Source organism: Botryllus schlosseri, chromosome 5 (assembly GCF_051294905.1).
Source record: "Botryllus schlosseri isolate E-star chromosome 5, Bs_hap1, whole genome shotgun sequence".
Lineage (NCBI taxonomy): Eukaryota > Metazoa > Chordata > Ascidiacea > Stolidobranchia > Styelidae > Botryllus > Botryllus schlosseri.
In genome coordinates, this window is record NC_137240.1 from 2,110,563 (window position 1) to 2,131,879 (window position 21,317).

A 21,317-nucleotide genomic window follows, 5' to 3' on the forward strand; every position below is an offset into this window, starting at 1 on the left:
TTCGCCAAAATCAGCTGTCGTGAATTTATTGGCGATCGCATTCAAACAGGATATTGTTCATCCTATATGCGAGGCATGTCCGAAGGGTTATTCGGCGCTAGAGTAACGAGCAGGGTCTTTTATGTCATGATCACGATTCGAGTTTAGTTCAAACCGCGTTACGCGCCGATCAGCTATTTCGGTTGAAATCATTCGACCCATTGGACAACTAGAAGCACGAGAATGGCAAATGTCTGCACAGCAAGTTAGGCTCGTTTCGCACGATACAGCTCTCCTGTAGCCTTTTCAGAAAATAGGAAAGTATATTAGGATAATTAGGGCAGTGGTTCTCAACCTTTTTGTCTTCGCGGACCCCTTGTCGACCGTCAAGAACCCCTGCGGATCCCCCTTCACACACAAGTGTAAGTTCAAATTTAGCTCCATTGTCGTGCAACCGTCATCTGTCTTGTGCAAACGTTAACTGCAGTCTAGTGATAAACGGCAACAAAATGACTTTTCTTGAAAATAACATCAAATTGGGTATAGACTTTTATTATTTAATAACGAGTTCTGCCGCTGCATTTCTTGAAATACGTGGTCGTGTCGTGACAATCCGTACCTTCGATTTGATATGAAGGAACGCCGAAAACCCATTTCCGCATAGATAGGTGCGGCGAATATAATAACGGGTAAGGCTTCCGACGAAATCTTTCGGCAGGATCGCACATACATGACACCAATATTAAGAAGCAGATTATTTAATGAACTTATATCGTTCAGCCTACTCATTTCTATCTAGCAGGTCATTTTGAAGTTATTCTAGAATAGTGGTTGTGCATATGACAAGAGAAAATTGATTTTACAAACACTTCGAATTCACTCAGATTGATCTTACTACTCATACTAATTTCCACAATTCCCAAGAAACATTCACCAAAACATCTCTAAACGGAAATATGTTTGTATCAGTAGGCAATGTTGCAATTGAAATTAATTTGCGCAGTTGTTCTGTTGATATCAGCCATGACGTGTTAGCAGCAATCAGGCGAATCTGCCTAGTGATTTCCTTACTTTAAAAAAATAGGTTATCAACCATTTTGAAGATTCAGAGGTTTCGCGGACCCCCTGAAAATGCCTCGCGGACCCCCGCGTCTAATTAGAGAGCTGTAGAATTATGTAGTTTTCCAAGTGTGCCGTTTGGTAGTTCTTCTATGACATTTGCATCGCAAAGGCATGGTCAATAATTCTTTAAAAAAGTTAATAAAAAACGATGTCGTCGTGTAGACCATTAATTTTCTCTTTTCCGTAAAACTCATTCATTTAATCCGGTATATGCTAACTATACAACTAAATAAAGCAATGGTTCGTCTTTCGCAAATCTCCATTTCTCCCAGTAAGTTGCTGTATCGCCGTGCGCATTTTATACCACAGGGTACGATGGTCGACTTGCAATTCCGCATACGTTGCCATGGTTGCGCGCTATTCTGATGTAACCGTCTTCGCCCCACGACGTACCCCAACTGTTTACAAGGAATAGATATATGCTCAATTGCTTGCGTTGTAAAGGTTTCCGCAGAAGTAGGATTCAATGTCATATCAGTATGCCCCATCTAGATTCAGAGGTGGTTATCACGGTTGCAATGACTCGAGTCATGACTCGACTTGTACTCGAGTCATTGATCATGACTTCAACCATTGTAACACCACATTGTAACTTCAAAGAGGAGTAAAGTTGCCACCTTATTGGTATTTCGTCTAACAGTCCTGATACTGTGGAAATAGGACCAGAAACTGCTAAGAGTGAGGAACATTACTATATTATGAAGGCGAGCCATTCTATATCACTCGAGCACGGTTGGAAAAAGTGGGTTCGATCGGATTGAACGAAAAAACTGAACAGTGAACATAATGAGAGAGAGATGATATTCTTTTTCGCCTGCAGCATCGAGAAGCTTTGACGACGGAGATGTCAAAATACTATGACTCGGACTCAACCCCCTACTGGCTGACTTGGAATCGGACTTGACTCGATGGTGAATTGAAAATGACTCGACTTGACTCGAGTATAAAGGGGAGATTGACTTGTGACCCGGAACCTTGTGAGTTGGTTACAACCCTGGAAGTGATCCTCGTCAAGTAGTCAAGTCAAGTAGAAATACTGACTTTCAATTATGTAGGCTATTCTAGGCTTGGTTCTGCCAAAAAAAACTGAAAACTGTTAAGTAGAGGTATTGTAAAATTAGAGCCACCTGAGTAAGTAACTTTATAGTTCTCCTTCTACGGACTTTATGCTTCGTTTTTTTTTGCGACAATTACATGGCACAGCCGGCCAAAATTGAAAAAATCTAATAGATATGTATCTACAGGTTGGAATGGAGTCAAATTTTGCGTTTTTAAACGTGAATCACCTGTTTTTTACGATCCAGAAATCTTTCCCATGCTCTGAACCGTATCCCACGACAAGGGCAGTGTGATCAAGGGACTGTGAGTCGCACTTCGCGTCGTCATAGATACCTTGGAGATGTAAAAAAAGTCTGTCAAGGCCGGTGACACACACTCTGTGTTCACACACAAAGGGCCTAAAAAGGTGGTTCACGAAAACAGCACATAACTCAGAATCATATCGCGGTATAAATCCTACGTGCATACCTTCCTGCGTGACATATATTTATTTAAGTTAAAGAGACGACTCTAAGAGAACTTTAATATACAATTGAATAGCATATTCATATTAAAATATTTTCGGCTGATACTCGTCCGGGGTATCAGTAAGCAACTAGTAGAGAATTGGAAAGAACGTTGTTTAATAATAATATTATTAGCGCCACCTACCGGAATCATACAATTGAAACGTCGTGAGTCCCGCGTTGATGAAAACAGCCACCGGTCCAGCGTGCGCGACCGCACGTTGTAGTTCGGTCTCATCTCCGTAAGAGAGACTGTAGCAACCTTTGCATGTGGCGCCGACCGACGACGGATCAAAATGACATTGGCCATCCTGGCAAGTCGAGAGGAGTATAGGATAAGACTTACATATTTATGAGTGATATATCACTGCTTCAGTTCGGTTTATTACCAAATTTTTATCAGTTCGATACACCACACAAAAATTGCGATACCATGAAAGGATAGGAAGTTGTCGAAACGACTTGGAGTAGTCTTTGGAATCGGATACCCACCCTGGCCTAGGCGATGTAAAGAGGAGGCATGCACACTGAATGAAAAGTAACAGAAGATAGTATAGAAAACGCAAGCGACAAAAATGGGGTGGCATGTCACGGAAGGCGAGATCGATAGCTCAGGTAGTAGTTCGGTAAGCTTGAGGGCGGACTATTATTTATTTAGTAGAAATTGCTTGTATTTTGATTTGAATGTGGACATGCTCGTCAACTGTCGGGTGACCGGCGGAATATTGTTCCACACGTCAGGTCCGGCAAATTTGAAAGAGCGATGATCTTTTCGGTCTATCATATGATATTTGGACTCGTGGTCAAAGCAGTCAGTATATCTACTCAAGTGACACCGTACATTTCTACTCAAGTACAATTACGAGCAGCAATGTCCAAGTCCAAGGCATGCCAGATCTACTTCCAATGGAAGTACAAAATATATAATTTGAAAATCTCTCAGGAAAGATTGCTTTAAAATGCCGAATCAGTCAGCGGTGTTGCATACTTTAGTAGTGAATTGAAGGTTGGCTTGTTTTGAGATTGCAAGATGCGTCTTTATAGAGCTGAGACTGTAGAGCTAATTTTCGAAATTAAATTTTGCTCTCATCATGCAGGAACTGTTTCGGCGAGTTAATATAATAAGTGATACAAACCAATCGAAATCTATTTTCTACTTACAAAATCCAAAGCGCTAATATCAAAAGTTACTAAGTAGAAGTACTTTGAAAACATAAACACTGCAGAGAGAAAGAGCTAATCAAAAATCCTGCTTGCGTACTCCGAAAAAGTCGAAGTGTTTCCGCCCACCTCTGTTGGATGTCTATCTCTTGTAAGTCGCCTATCAACCTACCACAATTCCAAGCATTTAGCGCAAATCATCTATTTCTATACATTCATTCGGCAAGATTTTTGCGTACTGCTGCGTTGGAGTGGCGACGAATGTTCTCTGGTTTTTATCGATGCCAAGCAAAGCAGATGAAGCACGAACTTGATGGTTTGGATATCCGTCTTCTGTGTCGATACCGTCGTTCTTGAACACGTAGTAAAACGCGCATTCCGGGGATCCCGCCTCGCAGTAGGGAGCAAACGTAGCAGTCGCGCAATCAACAAGGTTTTGTTCGCTCAATTTAACCAGACGTCCCCTCTTGATGAGAATCTGAGATTCCAAAGCACCGGTCTGGAAACATAACTGATTACGATAAGGATTGTGTCAACTGTTTATGAAAGACAGCATGCATCACGCCTCTAAAATCATTGACAGAGCTGGAGTTGTATAGCGCGATTGACTGTCCAATTGTGATAATTGGACAGTCAATCGCGCTATACAACTCGAATTCATGATTCCATAAACACAATTCAATTTCTGATCTAATATTAGGCATAAACCGGGGCCTACGTAATGCTTATATTGTATCATAGGCCCAGATGTGACAAATATAGTCAGCGCAGCTACTCAAGTAGAAGTGGAAGTTACGCCATACATTTCTACTGAACTAGAAGTAAAGTAGCTATTTCAATGACATGTCAAAACTGTTTCAAGTGGAGCTATAAAATGAAAAGTACCAAAAGTACTCAAGTAACTAGTTTTAAAAAGTCGATTTATTCGTGAGGTAGCATACCTCTAGGACTAGAGGACGTCGTAAATTTTAGTCCTTGATGGTTTTTTTGCGGCATTTACACCGACTCATGATATGACACTCGCATACGATCTGTGCATATGCATAACACGGTGTAGAAATAACCTTGCAAAGCTTCCTCAGTTTCCCAAGCTTACCCCATTTAGCTATCTTACAGACATACTTTTAGCATTTAGTCGCGCGTATAGCATTCGGAATTGCTAGATGAATCTTCGCAACTGATGCGAAATGACTAATGACATTACAAATAGGTATATTTGATAATATACTAAAATTACCGTCCTGCAGGGACTATTTCACAAAGCCTCGTATTCATCTGCATACCTTACCGAGTAGACTACAGACTCAACACTGTCTAGCATTGCAATCTACTCACCGCGCTGAAACACCAACTCTGCCCGAGTTGGCCTTGGTTTTGAACCGGGCTGACGGCTCCGGATTTTCTCCAGTCAACGGAGTCCGGAAGAAATCCGGAGTTTAGTATTTTAGTTTTGTTGCATGCGGATGAGAAAGCCGGATCGAAGGAAGCCGGGTTCGTCCGCGTCTCCTGTAATTACTAACAAGCTTAACGAGCATTCAAAGGATAATGAAGGATCGTGTTTGGCATTGCTGCGATTAGCAGTGCGCCTATATACCAGAATAGACTATATGCATAGGCCGTATAGCTACAATCGCAAAAGCTCAAAGGATCATTTCAGTGATTAAGTCTGTGCTGTTTCAATCGGGCACAGAATCACAATTATTTCCATTTTAATTCGAGTATTTTTGCGTTACGTATACTGACTGCAAGGTTACTAATACCACGTAGGCCTACGAATTTTCCGAATTGTAACCGTATACCATAACATATGTGTTCACTGTTCATTTGTAGAACCTATTGACAAAGAAATTGTAGTAGGCCTATGTTTACATCACGACGTTAAGCACACCAGGCAGTGCTTTGTGGTACAATGTGCGCCAATGCGGTGCTGACACGGTCTCTGCGCACAGAAAATCTAAATTGTGCACAAAAAATCCGAAGTGATGACCGTTTATTTAGTCGTTACGCACTGTTGTCCAAGGGTCTGCGCAGTGGGTTGGTGAGTGTGCGCAGACTCGTCAAAAATTAGAGGGAACATTATTGTTTCAAAGTCATCACCTCATCAGTTCGTTATACTCTTAGCATCAGTAACATTTCATAGAGTTTCATACCGTAGTATCTCCAAACATATTCATTCCCATCTTATACGAATGCATTCCGGAGTCGGCCTCGGCGTTGTGTTTAGCGACTACGAAGTGATTCTTCATCCAAGCGTCCAATCTACCCATCTCCTCGTCCACGCTGTGTGATTTGCCTGGAACGATTTGGACGTCCTTCGTTTTAGCGAAGATATATAATCCCTGATCGTTCGATCGCTAGCACGGTGGTTAAGAGTAGAGTCATTTAGGCTACACCCCAATACCGATATATTTTTGAACATCTTACCGTGAATTGTTTTCCATTGGTCCCATAATTCGAACCTGTGCACCTCAAATCCAGCTGATGCGTTCAGCAGGAGAGCGGTAATAATAATTACAGAGCACGTGTTCATATTGAACCGCGTTTTACTGCTAAACCGTATCCCGTACGTCTGATGGAACACAATAAAGTTTAAACCAATTATAATAGCAACAGAAACTGCGATAATGAAACGTATTTGGCATTTGCTGAAGCAAATTACCTTGATCTCGCGACATCTTTTCACCCTGTTTTCTGCTCTCCTGTTTGATTCCATAAACACAATCAATCCCCTTTGTTATCATTGCAATGCTGCTTATAAAAAGCCCAGAAGTAGGCCGTGCTACAAGTAGACAAATGTGGAATAGAAATGAAGAAAATTGGCGTGGTGTAAATGACCATGTAGTCGACAAACACCATGAATTCCTAAAAACAACAATCCCCTTTGATATCATTGCAATGCTGCTGCTTAGTGTGAATGCCGTTACTTATTGCCGAAACTGGTATATATCGATCACGGGATGGCAAACTGTTCACAATCATGTGATGAAAGCTGTGTTTGACATTTGCTGTTGACTTTAGTAGCAAACGAATAGATAAAGCTTTCGTACATGCACGAACTCATGCATGCGCCAAGCTATTTTTGCGCATATCAAGTGTCGATTGCGAATGATCGGTGTATTACCAGATCTAGCTGAGTCGATATGTGGGATTTCTAAAAAGCGTCTTCTCGAAGCAATATTCGCATCAAAACAATTCATCATACATTGTTAGCCTGTCGAAATGAGACTGTAAAAGACTAATACCATTCATTCCCTCTCACATTTTCAACTCAGTATGGTACGTTGGAGAGTTTTGAACAACGGCGGGAACACATGCTGTTGTTTACGTGAATGAAACTATGATAGCATAGCATGAATAGCAGGGGTGTGGTGATGAACATTTTTGGTAAGTGACATCGGATAAACATTGTAACATGTGATATGACAATCACAACACTTCTTCATTGTCGTTTGGTGTTATCCCGCAGGATCTGCTACCATAGACTTTTACGTACAAACTACTGGATTTTCAAGATGCGCAGTTAGAACTAGAACTGGAACGACCTTTAAAAATCCGCAACAAACCAACTGAAATACAACCACTAAATTCAATTCCGATCCAACTCATTAATTTTATTTTATCGCAATGTAATCGACTGCCTGCACGAACATCAGCACAACAAAATTTATCTGCAGAATCAGGCAGAGTTTCGAATTTGAAATGGGAGGGTTTGCGACCTCCAATACCAATCCTTTGCTATGCTACTGCTAGAAGTGATGACTTTGAGCTAGTATAATGGCTGCAAGAACATCAACATCACACAACTGAACAGTGACTCCGGTGTCGCATCACCATTGACGCCGACTCGTGTTTTTTAATTGTTTTACACCACTAACATTTCTAGATGCACGACTAGAACTACTCAAAAATATGTAGTTAGTTGACCGTCAACTAAAACTAGATTGGTTGTTTGTACAGTATTATAGTGATCTGTTATCTTATGTGCAATGTCCCCTCTAAGCTGCCAACGTGCGCACATGCGCAGTGCTGACACCGCTTACGCGGATGATATGGCCGGAAGCCCGTATAAACCTCCAACACTTGAGTGACTTCAGTCGCACTCGCACCAACAGCCCATTGGTGTTGCAGATGTGGATTATACCACTACACTATCTCGCCACACTGTGTTACTCCACTGCCACACAGCGCTATATTCCTAGTCCCATTTTAGCGGGCTTAGTACCAGTACTGCAAGGGGCTACTCCCGTAAGTGTCCGGTCTTCAGGATTCGACTGACAGTAGCCGACGACTCGATTATAATCAGAGCTTTCAGCAATTGTGATACATCTGCTCTTACCATTGATCTACGGCACGTGACTCCAAAATGATTAATCGCCAGACACTACCTAAACGGACCGAAGATTTGGTATTACATAGTCTTGGAGTGAAGAGAAGAACCTTTTTCAAGTCCATGTATATTAACTGCGTATTACGGGAAATTGACGATAAACACAAACTTTAGTAGCAAACGAATTTATTAAAAATAAATGCACCAAGAATACTTCGAATCGAATAAAAAGAGCAACCGGTCTCGATGCAGCGTAGCATACTATCGGCTAATCAATGCGGCAAGCAATCACCGGCACCTACAAAACCAGTCTCAATGGCTGGGGAATACCGAGTGCACCCCGCCCTCCAAGACACACCTCGAGAAAAGATGCGTACTACCGCGTGCGTCGACTCGCAGTCAAATCGTCCCAATTAAGCACAACACGCTGATTCAACGCACACAAGTAATGGTACGCGCGCATTTGAGAGCCAAACATCCTGGAATCGTGACTATCTTCGCTCGTAACGATAGTAGCTCCCGTACGATCGCATACGGCACACACCATCTTACTAGCCTCGCGTGCCGCGCCCCAAAGCCCGTACAGCTCCCCGCGGATTGCATAAACCCCATTGGCCCATACAGCGCAGTACCCGTGCGTCCACAAAGGCCTAGTATGAAAACGGTGGCTTACAGAAACGGTGGTAGCGTCACTGGAAGTTGCGCAATCGTCTCTAACCAAAGAACTAGGCGTTCTACTGCGCCGCGGCGAATTTTCGTTAGTTGGCGGAGACATGATGACCCTATTACTATCATTAGAATGCTGAAAGTCGAGTTTAGGCTCCAAAAACACGATCGAGTCTATATCAGGTAAAATAGGGTTGTTGGAAGTACTAACAGACATCGTGTTGAGGTCGCTATTTTTGCCGACCGAAATTTTACAACTATCTCTCGGGCCCGGTATCCGCACTGCGAGGTTATCGTGCGAGTCGCTGACGACCTTCTGCTTGCTTCGCCACGTTCTGCAGGCGGAGTCTTGTAAGATGTGATCGATCGTGGTGATGGACCGCAAATGATGCGACGAGTTGGCGATGGATCTTTTCAAGTCTGCGACTGTGCTGCCCGCTATATGGAAATGAACAGGAAAATCATGTCCGAGCGGAGAGCTTGTTTACAGTAACAGCACTGAAATACTTTTAACCAGAGGTCTGCAGTCATAAGGTACTTCAAGTAGGTTTGACCTAGTTGCGCTACTAACGAGTGGTCATTCCACTTCAAGGCAATACTACTTGCTCCATACACTTTCAATTTTGTGTAGTAGAAAGTACTTTGAGCTGGTCGCCCCTCGCCCGATATTTTGGCTATGCAAAACTATAGTTAAGCATGCGTCACTTGTGCATGTGAATTTATGCTTATCCTAACCCCAACCTAACCTGAAATCAAACCCGGATCCAATCCGGTTCCCAACTTTAACCGACATGCTCAAGTAACCGGGGTTGTAATGACTCGAGTCATGAATCGACTCGATATTTTATATGACTCGACTTGAATGATTTTTTCAAATGCGTAAAATGACTCGACTCGAGCCAATTTTTGTGTTGACTCAACTTGTACTCGAGTCCTTGTGCAGGACTCGAACCGAGTCATATGACTAGAGACTAGGACAGCCAAGACTTCGAATAATAATTAAGTTACCACATAATTGGTAGTTGGTCGATCAATCCTGATACTTGGAAAATAGAGCCAAAATCTGTTAAATCTGAGGAAAATTACTATTATTATGAATGCAAGCCATCCTATATCACTCGAGCAGAGTTGAAAAAAGTGGGTTGAACTGGACTGAAAACTCAACAGTGAACATAATGACATTGGACTTGGGCTCGAGTCAAAACATGATGACTCATATTCGATCTTTTACTAGCCGACTTGGACTCGGACTTGACTCGGTGGTGAATTGACAATGACTCGACTTGACTCGAGTCAAAACTGTAAAAGTGAGATTGACTTGTGACTGTCAAGTCATGCTGTCGAGTGTTCATTATGTCAACGAACCGTCTCGGGACAAGTTTGCGTCACTTTTACAAGTGAAATTGTCATAGGTACCACGTGACATAGTCCGTCTCTCGCGGTGACTGGATATATTTCGAAGATTCTACAATTTGTAGCGTCTTCAGTCATTGTGCATTAGTCGTCAAGACATATCTTGAAATTTCTCAAGCGTTCTCAAATTTCACTCAGATGTTTACAGTATGCTGCCCCTCAACCAAATCTACTTCTCAATACTACTTACTTGAGAACATCACATAATTTCGTTTTCTACTTCCATGTGAAGTAGTTTTGGTTATTTGAGATATATAGGAAATATCTACTTTCACTTACAATCGAGTAGTAATCTACAACATTACTTCTACTTCTACTTGAGTATCAACGCTGATGACCATTACAGCTCTTTTATCTCATCTCATTCATTGTAAGTGTTCAAAACTAATGTTATCATATCAGCAGCAGGCTCCAACTGGCTAACGATTCAAAGCAAGACCGGCCGAAACACTCACCGACTTCAGGATGACTCTTCTCCACTCCTGAGGTGATGAAACAATCCCCACCGTCTCGATTGATTGTGACCTAAACAATCGCCTATACTGAATTTCGTGTCATAGCAAAATACGGTTGAAACGAAACATGCAACACAAAGCAAGCCGCATCACTGAAAATGACACATCCATGAAGCCATCATTAACATAAAGGATTGTTACAAAATGCAATGAAATAGGCATGGTCGAAAAAATACAAAATTTTCTTTAATGTGATGTAGAACAGGCATAGTACATTGAACGCTCTCGTATTCGAAATTTCATTAGCGACGTCATATTTTGTGATACGATTGTTGATATACAACGTTCTTTCCAATTCTCTACTAGTTGCTGACGATTACCCCTGACGAGTGTCAGCCGAAAATATTCGGGTTCATTTCAATATGAATATAGTATTTAATTATTTCAATATATTATTCAATTATATTCTTTATCTTCATACTGTTATGACATCATACTCAAATACCCGAGTGAAAGTCTAATGCTCGATTAAGAATCGTATCACTGAGGTACTCGATTTTTCGCAGGTACTTACACGCAACATTTATGTCACAATTCGAACATGGTATTTCTCAAGTTATTTGAATGATGACATCATACTAATGTAATGTAAAAAACACTTACTGTGGGACTCCCATCTGCCGCATATGGCGCTTCCACGTTATCCAAAGCACCAGGCACTTTCAAATGTTCGTTAAAAGACGCTTGCCGAGCCAAAACTTCATCGGCCCGGGGCCGATACGGACCATACAGATCTGCTATCCCTAGAACATGATTCCCAGGTAAGTGACAAAAGCAGCACACAGCAACACCAGGCTCGATCAATGCTTGAATATCACAAAGTTTTGGAACGTAACGGTAGCTTGGCAGTGACGATTGATGCTCATCTGAGATCTCCCCCGAATTATTACTATTCAAAGGTAGGTTTTTTCCGAAAAATCGAGTACTTCCGAACGATTGTTCCTTCGCTTTCGTGCAATCACCTGATAACCTTGTGTTCGCATCGCAATATTTTTTAGAAGCTTCTCTGCTCTGTGACGAGATATCCCTATTGCGTGTAAATGATTTTTTCTTTGTTTTTCTGCCACCACCAGGTAAACTTGTGTTCGAATCGTTGGATTTCTTGGATCTTTCTTTCCTCTGTGTCGAGACATTATCCGTTTCGTTTTGGAACGATTTTTTCTTGGATTTTTTCCCATCATCCGGTAAAGTCGTGTTCAAATCGGAGGATTTCACGGAAGCTTCTTTCCTCTGTGATAAAACATTATTTCCAATCGCCTTGATGCCACTTTCGCCTTGGCACAAAGATTTTTTTGAGTTTATAACAATTCGTTTGCCTGATACCTTCTTCAAGGACAGGCGTGCGGTGACTCGTTTTGAGGCAGTTTTTGGTCTTTCATGACCGCGTGCAGAATCAGCGATTATTCCGCTATTTATGGGCGATTGTGTCTCACAATTTTTTTCCTCCTTTTTTTCTACATCGACAGGAACTTCGAGCTTTTTAACAGACACTAGAGCTTCGGGTAGATGTGCCTTCAATTTCTCAAGATCAGAAACAAGAAATTTTTGCATATCGACTTTCTGCAATGAAACTTTACGTCCCGAGTTACGACGCCTTTTTGTAACTCGTTTACGCTGTGGAATTTTTCTTGAAGACGAGCTTTTATTGGATTTTTTGCAAATCCGCGTAACTCTCTTACCATCATTCCTTTTACGACGGTCTCTTTTCAAATCAGTCTGCCATTGAGAAGTCTCAAACGACATAACAGCAGGACTAATAACGTTTGAAGAACAATTTTCATTGTCGCCATCACCAGACAAATCATTCGTAGAATGCCCAATATCCTCTTCTGTATCAGTTGTGTCATCAGTAGCATTGACAGGTGTCTTTGTTTTATGTTTCATTGTCAATCGCTTACCGACTGGACACCGACCTTTTCTAAAGGCAGTTTGATACGAATACCACATGAATGGTTTCTTACGGAGGCTGTATCGCTTCGAATTGTTCGAATTCGGGTCTATCTGTTCGTCAAGTTTGCTTAAATTCCTACCCGTTAAGGTAGAGGCCAAGTTGTCGTCACCAGTTGTCACCTTGTTAGTGGTAACGGATATATCTGTATCAGTGGCTGAATTGCAATTTGATCCTCCATCTCTGTTGTGGTTTACAACAAACACTAAATCTGTGTTGGCTCCATCACTGATCGCAGGTTGAACAGAAACACTCGATTTGGACATACATTCGCGATTTGAGTCTAAACTGTTACTACAGTTATATTCATGGGTGGGCAGAATATTATCTGAATTTTTTACATCATCTGGATTAGATGAAGAGCTATTCTTCGTACCATGATTCATATTGTTACAGGGATTTGCTAGTGCAGAGCAAGAATCTGTTGGATTTGTGCTTTTGTGTTCAAGTGCATTTTTATATGTCGATGAAGTCTCCGTCATGATGGTGGTGGATGGTTCCAATTCAGCTGGACACTGGTAAGTTTTCTTTGAGGTTTCGAAACTTGTAAGGCAATTAGATTTTAATGGCAAGGACAAATGAAGTTTCGCTGACGGATTTGTAGAACAGAGTTCATGTTCGTGCTTTGAAAGTTGTTGGTTTGAAGATTCCGTTTCAACAGCCGCTGATCCGAAGCCGTTATCACGACTAGAAATATCTGCGATTGAATTCATTCCAGATTGAACATTTTTCGTTTTAACGAAACAAATCCCGGCTGTCTTCAAATGATTTTCCACATACGCAGACTTTGAAACTTCAACAAACGAGGATCCTAAATTATCGCGACCTACACAGTCTTGGATTAAAATCCGATTTTTCTTCGACAGGAATAATCTCTTTGAATCGACATTGTGACACTTCAATGGAAACGACTTACGTTTGGACCTCGATTTCGGGGAAGAAATGGTTTGCATACGAAGCCTTTTTATGTCCGATTCGTCGGTAGCTAAAATTCGGTTTGTTGTGCACTCGTCACATGCATCATTACTCAATTTGCGTTTAGTACTTGAGAAATTCTTGCTAACGCATGATGAATTTGTACTTTCACTTTTGCATGTACCAGTATCGTCACATGTATCACCTTTGCAAACTGCATCCAAGATTTCATTCATGACCGATGCTACGTCTGCAGATTCAATTCTTTCTCCAACCGAGCATGAGTGTGGCAAAGATTGCTCACTGGGATTTTCAGCGCAGATAGGCCTATTGGGCTCGGTCGACAGTCGTAGAGATACATGATCCAACATATTTTCAAGAACGTACTCAACATCCGAGTCTATCACTGAATCAATGTTCCCAGATACAGTATATTGGTGATCGCCGTACTCAGGATAAGGGGTACACGTAATTTCCGAAGCTTGCTTCATTGCAGATCTTGCCAACCTGTCCGATTGACTACAGCCATGAGAATTTTGTACATGTAAATCCGAGCAATTCAATCTAGTAATACAGTCCTTTGAAATGTGATGTTCTAAATCCCAATTTTCGCTTTCAGTAACAATTTCAGAAAATTCAGCAATCTGATTGCTCCCTAGAGAGTAGCATGCCAAACTCTCCCCGAGATGTGTCTCAGACATATTCTTTTTTGAACGCGATTAAATCACATGGAGACGGCCTGCTGGTAATTTGCTTTCAGATAGTGGGATTTTTAGAAGCCCCACAATACGCAGAAGATCATTCTATGTATGTCTTTGTCTACAGTCACAAAATGTAGTGAGATAAGAATAGTTGCATAGGCAATGAACATAAATAACAGAGTCCTAGACAACTAGGAAATTTTCAGTTTTTGCAAATTGGATTAGAAAATTAGAATGTACAATATATTCCACATTAGATTACAGTTACTGATTTTGCAAGAACTTGGAAATACATTTCAATTATGAATTAAAATGAAATACAACACAAATCAAGTTCAGTCAATATCAAAGTTGATTCTCTTAAGTATGATAATGGAGAATGTCTGTACAGCAAGCTTGGCTCGTTTTGCACTATAAAGTTCTCCTGTAGCATTTTCAGGAAAACCAGAAATTAGATTACAATTAAAATGAAAGCATTGAAACATTTCATAAATCAGATAAGAATTAGATTACCGCCATTTCGCTCTAAGTAGAGTTATTAGAAAACCATCTAGTCCACCAGTCGTCCGAGTTTGCATAATACTAGAATAGTCTAACGCGCCATAAACCTGCCGAGTATCAATAAGCACTTTGGTAAAGTAGCTCTACATTGTTTATGGTTTCCATCGCTAGCAATGTTAGCATTTGAGGACTTTCCCTCATTTCTACATAATAATAATATACCCGCGTCCATCCATACCTCGGTCCTAGCGACGGAATACGAGTGATACTGAGCCATATAACCATAGTCTACTGTCCTGCAGTTATAGCATAGACGTTGTAAAGGCTATGGTTATAGATAGCCGGTTCACCAAGACTGTAGATGAAAATACGGACCAAGCTATAAACGCGATTGAGGCCACGGCACACACTCAGTGTAATAATTTAAACCTCTGTTAATATGATTCTTGCAGAAAATTCTAACATGCGATTATAGTGCGAAAATAGTGAAGTTATTGTGCTGCAAGGAAATATTCAAACCGGAAAATAACTTTCACGGACAGGTTTTGCTTTGAAAACGATCAAAAAGGTGAAATTTTGAAGAATAAAACGATGCTGATGCAACTAATGATTAGTGAACACATATAATCATTAGGTATACCCAAAGAATGTAGAAACATAGTCGTTTACAGCACTGTAAACGACTATGATAGAACTATAGAGTATGTCAAGTCATACGAGTAGAACTATAGAGGATGTAGGATGGAGTGCTAACCCATTGTTCGCTGTTCAGAATGGTCACGCTTGACTTAGGCTTCTCACTACTATGTTATTTACTGTTTATGTCAGGTACGCAGAGTTTGTTTGGCGATCCAGTTGTTAGTATTTAGCGAATGTAGGTGTTGAAAGTTGGCGTTAGTTTATAATTGGGGATTTGCCATGTAATATTTGTTACAGCAGACCACCTTTTTTCTACTATCTATGGCAGGGGAGTCAAGGTAATGGCGAGTTCGCGGTACCGGTACAAACATCCTGTCAAAGTTTTATTGGTAGAATAACTGCATTAACAAAATGATACTTGCCACAATGACAAATTGTGAAACTGCATTTGGAGCAATTTACGTATATCGAATCTCGCCTACAGATAATAAGTTCATAAAAATGCCGGCAAGTGATTAATTGCGCAATCTCCGGATGTTGCTATTCTCGAAGCTACTTTTGGATCGTTGGTAAGAGCTCTGTGTGTTAATACCATATGCCAACTCATGGTGAACATTTTGCACAGCGGTTATCGGGCAGTTATTCTAGAAATCCGGATATCTCACAAGTCACAAGTTCGATTTTCTATCAGTACTTGTGTCAGTTAAAGGCCATAAAGAGACCGAAGCAGGGCAATACAACATATATGCTCATTCTTCATTCAAGATTCAACCCATGTACAAGTGTCTGTCATGATCCTCTGCCTAAATCCTAGAAGTCCGACTGAAATGGCATGGGTAGTTTTCTTTTTGATTTTTTCCACTTGTATTATTCATGTGTGTATCAATTGTATGTGTTTACTTTCGTTGAAGGTCTGAGAATTATCCAAGTAATTAGTTACGAAAAGTAGATTTGGTCGAGAAGTTGCAAAATTTCATCAGGAAATTGTAGGTGGCTGCGTTACAGATTGCTAGGTACATCTTTGCGTCAATCACAAAAATACTCATGACATTAATATTAGGTGCCGTTTTTACAAATTTGCTCAGTAGGCGAAACCTACATGAGTACTCCAAATAAACAGATGTGGGCCTACTTCGTTACTGAACACCTCGTGTGTGCTATTCGGTGAATCGTGCAAATCGTTCGTTCTGATGTAGAAGTAGGGATTTTCAAGTTAGTTTAAAAGTAGGTACTCTAGGCCTAGTTTTGTATAGGAAACTGTCAAGTAGTAGAAGTAGTCTAAAAACATAACCCCATAAGGAAGTAGGGGGGATCTACTTGGAGTATAAGTATAAGTACTTCTATACTAGCAAACTCCAGAAGTACATGCTGTACACTGCTAAAAGGATCAGTTTTGAAATGTTTTGTCGTCTCTGTCATGTTTTGTTCAACTTGCTGTTTTGTTTAATGTTTGAAATATACCATTCTTCCATTTAACCGTGTTTGCTTATATAGGCCTATACCTGTTGTTGTTGAAATGGGTTTCCGGCTATGATATTGATGGATGAGTATTGATAGAACAAAATTCAGTTCAGCTTATTAACACTGTTATCAATCAATATGCCACACAACAAGATTGTGATAAAATGAAGAGATCAGGCACCTACCTCGATCGGCCTAGACTATGTGAGGATGATGAGGTATATGTACATTGCACAGCAATTTGCACACTGAACTCACACAGTAATAACGGGATAGCATAAAGGACAAACGGCTAAAAGAGGCATGCGACGAAGGATATGGTCGCGAAATGAGATTGCGGTTAATAATCTCGGGCGCTTACTAGTATTTAGGCCTACGAATTAGAAGAGTCAGAGTGGTTGTCGATCTGTAATCTGCGAGGCACTAGGGATTTGAAATAGCGTAGTCATTCGCGTGCTGTTGAAAGCATGCGGTATGGCGGTAGGGCCGACGAAGTTCCTCAGAGAAGACGTGTCGATGGCGATAGGTTACGTTAATCACATCAGAGACATGGATTGTAGCCTATAGGTATAGCGCTTTATGACCCGCTAAGGACTGAGGTTAATTTATGTATCCAATTTAGTCGTATAATATTTTTCATCAAATGATGAGCGAGCAACAAGTTCCGTGAATAACCTACAACGAAAGAGGATAAACGTGAATAGGGCTGTGGATTCAATATTTAATAGCCCGATACCACTGCGTTCGATGCGTCACAATACGATCGTGAGAAGCCTAAGTCGAGCGTGACCATTCTGAAGGCATTTACGTCTGCCAACTATTCGCCGAACTATTTACGTATTATACTGTAACTAATATGTGTTTTGATGTTTCCTATACATCATATGATGCTTTTTAATGATGACTGTGCTGCTAACTCTTTGTAATGAAGCTTTTCGAGTAAACAATCAAAAGTTACTATCGATGATGCGGATGAATACATAAACACAGTTTTGAGAGTTAGCACTCCATCCTACAGTCTCTATAGTAGAACCATAGTCTTCATAAGGTCTTATAGAACGGCTCAGTGTTCTTAACCTTGTCTACAGCGCCCCCAGGGGGTGATTTAGATTTTGAAGGGAGCGGAAACGCTCTTGGGCGAAATGGGGGGCGCTGAGCTCAAGGGGCAGTATGGGATGCGCTGAAGAAATTTGCCTCGCAGTAGATGGCGTAGTAAGGACATATGATTATGTAGTAGAACAATAGCTCATTATAACCCAGAGTTCTCATTGCAAACTACCATTCGACAAAATCGGTCAAACCATGCACAACGTTTTTCGTTGCGCTCATCGTGAAATATCCACCGACGATGCTTCCATGAATGCAGTGAATTAGTTTAATTCATGCAAAATGAATTTGGCGTACTATTGGATTGCCAATTACCCGTTAAAACACTCCCGTCGCGCTAGCTATTCCAGGTCGTTTCGACTCGACATCTTCCTGTCTTTTCAATGCATCGTAGTTTGGTGGTGTTTTGAAATGATGAGAATATTAGTAAACTGATATTTGTAGTGATAGCTCGGTTTATTTTCCACAAAAGGTTTTGAACTAGGTATTGTATCCTGCAGCACACTGCGTGTCGAAATCGAAAAGGCACTGGGGGCTACTGTACAACATTAGTGATGCCCTCTGTACAATAAAGATGGTTTGAAGTTTTTGGCCAAAAATATCAACTACATATACTAATGGTATTTGAGAGCTACAAAATCGTCAGAATATTTCTTCATCGTATCATAGAGTATGGCACTGCTTAGTGTTGTTGCGCCCATTCAACTTGAAGTTAAGAGCTTGGTGCAGTACTAAATTTAATGTCAAAAAATCTCTACCAAATTCGCAGTTGATTTAGCAGTCATACAAAGCAATAAAACAAAACCCAATACAATGCGTACAATGTACATCGATCTCGAACCAAATGTCAAGAGCCCGTAGGCCTTACCCGATGCTTGCTGTTAGCAACCTGGATGTGATCCCGAAAATAGCACATACAATTGTAGCCTGCCGTCGAGTGCTCTAATAGTGAAGTCATAACCTGGAACTGGGCTTCGACCACTTACCCATTGTATTTTACTACAGTCCTTAAAATAGGGGGCGCCAGACCCAGGCAATTTTTGAAAGGGATCGCTGGAGAAAAAAGGTTAAGAACCACTGCTGTAGAAGGACAAGAAGTGCGAGTTTATTGTGTCGTCATTTCATTGTTACGTTTGGCGTCCGCCATTTTGGTTCCAAAAGCTGCAGTGATCTGCCTTTGGTTTGCCTATACAGACGCGCTATCGCCGGTTCTATTAAAATTGACTTTTTGGATGATTTCACCCATTAACTATAAAGAAAGTCCTAGTATGAGTTATTAGTTTATACTCTAATTGATCATTACTAAGGAACTGGAACGAACGTAAATCCGGGAATATATTGGAAAATTAAGAAAAATGTTTGTGGTATCAGAGGATTTACTCAGATATATGAAGATTATTGGTTACACTGTTGGAGCCTCACTGCCACTGTTTTCCAGATGAAAACCTGATTTTCAGTGCTGACATAATTGTATCATCGGTCCATCTACATCCAGAGGCCTGCCCTTCTCTTTTCAAAGCTTAAATCTGATCCTCGTTAAGAAACCTTGCTATCCTCCTCCATCTGTTCCGTGTTGTCGGAGCTTACATTTAACTACCAAAACGATCATAAATTGTACAATTCCGCTATCAATCACATTTCGATGTCTTGCATGGTTCTAATTGTGTATTTGAACCGTCAAAAATGCTACAGTTAATTTCACAAGGATTTCGCATTATACCTGCGATTTCAACCGCGCAATTTCTTCATCTTTCTCTCTGAATTTGTTTGCGCTGTATTCCGTGGCACACAAGACCTAATTAACGGGTGATAAGTTTCACTCTGAACTTAATAATAATAATAATAATAAAAATAACGCGCAATTACTTCATCTTTCTCCCGACACTGGCCTTGTAGCTGTAGGTTGTAGCTGCAAATTGTAAGATGGATGACTTTATATCGTAGTGGATGGTCTATGCTGTTACAGTATCTATGCGGAAAGTTACGGACCTATCGGCAATATTGAACCTCACTAGCTCCATCTCCCGCTTCAACAGGGTACAATTCTCACAAGAAGAGATTCTAAATAAAGGGATTATAGTTCGTCAAATCATGAAGAAGCAATGTAGGCCTACCGGTAATTATCTGATGATTTATTATTCACCTACAGTTATGCACGCGATCATTTCAATCCATTTCTGCGGCAATATGATTTTTATAGGCCAGGAGAATTTTCATCTACTCATGCAACGTCATTTCGTACCTTCAGTTGACATTAATCTTTTGAGAATCCACCGAGTACGAATCTCCGATGGGGATTCGGTACATCGAATATTGTCGGGATTACGTACGACTTCAATTTTCCGCAACCGTCAAAAATCCGTTTTCTTTCAAATTGATTGGCTTCAAAGTGTCAAAGGGTTACCATACGTCCTCTTTTAAGAGGATTTGTCCTCTTTTTTGACTTTTTTGAAAGTGTCCTCGGAGGACGACCTTTTGTCCTCTTTTTTCAGATTTTGTCCTCTTTTTTGAAAATTTAGGTCAGATTTAGAGCAAATTGTGAGTGATATGCCGAAAATTAGCACAGAACTGATGCTCTGGCGGGTATTTCGGAGTGAAAAACGGTTATTTTAGCTCTGGGCGGAAAGATGACCTTTTTCTTTTATTTAGTCATCCACCTAGCAATGCGGGAAGAAAAACGGTAGTTTGAGCTCTGCGCGGAAAAGATGACCTTTTTTTAGTCATTCACCTAGCAATGCGGGAAGAAAAACGGTATTTTGAGCTCTGAGAGGAAAAGATGACCTTCTTTTTTAGTCAACCGATCACAAAGTGGGAAAAATTCACCGGTTTTTGAGAATTCTTCTCCGGTTTTGCAAGTCTCAAATTTCTGAAAAAGTGTCCTCTTTTTAGATTTCCAAAATATGGTAAGCCTATTCTTGAGTTTACTTGCGTTGGCCAAAAGCTATTAAATTAAAATTCAATTTCAATTGCAACAAACTTCGCAAAGTCGTCCATTGATCTCGCCTGCAGTTTATTTTCCATCTCCGCATCCTCTATTCATCCACTGGAAAACGGTATGCATAGCATCGCCAGATATACAATTCGGTGCAGCCCAGAAATGCATTTTGCTACGGCAGTCCGCGGTGATCTGAAATAAAAACGACCAGAAAACAACGAAAATACATTAATTCGCCTTGGTTTCTATGTCCAATATCCTAGTTGCGAGCGTAAACCCATAAATATCACTGCCAATATGACCGAAAACTACTGCCTCACTAGCATCTTCAGGTTGTTTGTTGTTGTCTTTTGGGACCAAAA

General features: G+C 40.8%; 2 protein-coding genes across 3 annotated transcripts; both read right to left on the reverse strand.

Annotated features, from left to right (window-relative positions):
* Positions 1-1,255: 1,255 nt before the first annotated feature.
* Positions 1,256-6,419, reverse strand: LOC145438583 (cathepsin S-like). 2 transcript variants are annotated; one of them, XM_080315918.1, is made up of 7 exons: positions 6,252-6,419; positions 5,978-6,120; positions 5,163-5,333; positions 4,067-4,326; positions 2,812-2,977; positions 2,388-2,493; positions 1,256-1,499 (listed from the first exon to the last, which is right to left on the reverse strand). In XM_080315918.1, exons 1-6 carry the CDS (start codon positions 6,355-6,357, stop codon positions 2,395-2,397), a joined length of 945 nt encoding a protein of 314 aa, XP_080172044.1. In that variant the 5' UTR covers positions 6,358-6,419; the 3' UTR covers positions 1,256-1,499; positions 2,388-2,394. The 2 variants fall into 2 exon arrangements, with proteins under 2 accessions (XP_080172044.1, XP_080172043.1); XM_080315917.1 differs by having other exon boundaries at positions 4,138-4,326; positions 6,252-6,418.
* A 1,904-nt stretch (positions 6,420-8,323) lies between these two features.
* Positions 8,324-15,177, reverse strand: LOC145438582 (uncharacterized). Its single transcript, XM_080315916.1, has 3 exons — positions 11,352-15,177; positions 10,689-10,758; positions 8,324-9,258 (listed from the first exon to the last, which is right to left on the reverse strand). Exons 1-3 carry the CDS (start codon positions 14,310-14,312, stop codon positions 8,531-8,533), a joined length of 3,759 nt encoding a protein of 1,252 aa, XP_080172042.1. The 5' UTR covers positions 14,313-15,177; the 3' UTR covers positions 8,324-8,530.
* Positions 15,178-21,317: the final 6,140 nt, after the last annotated feature.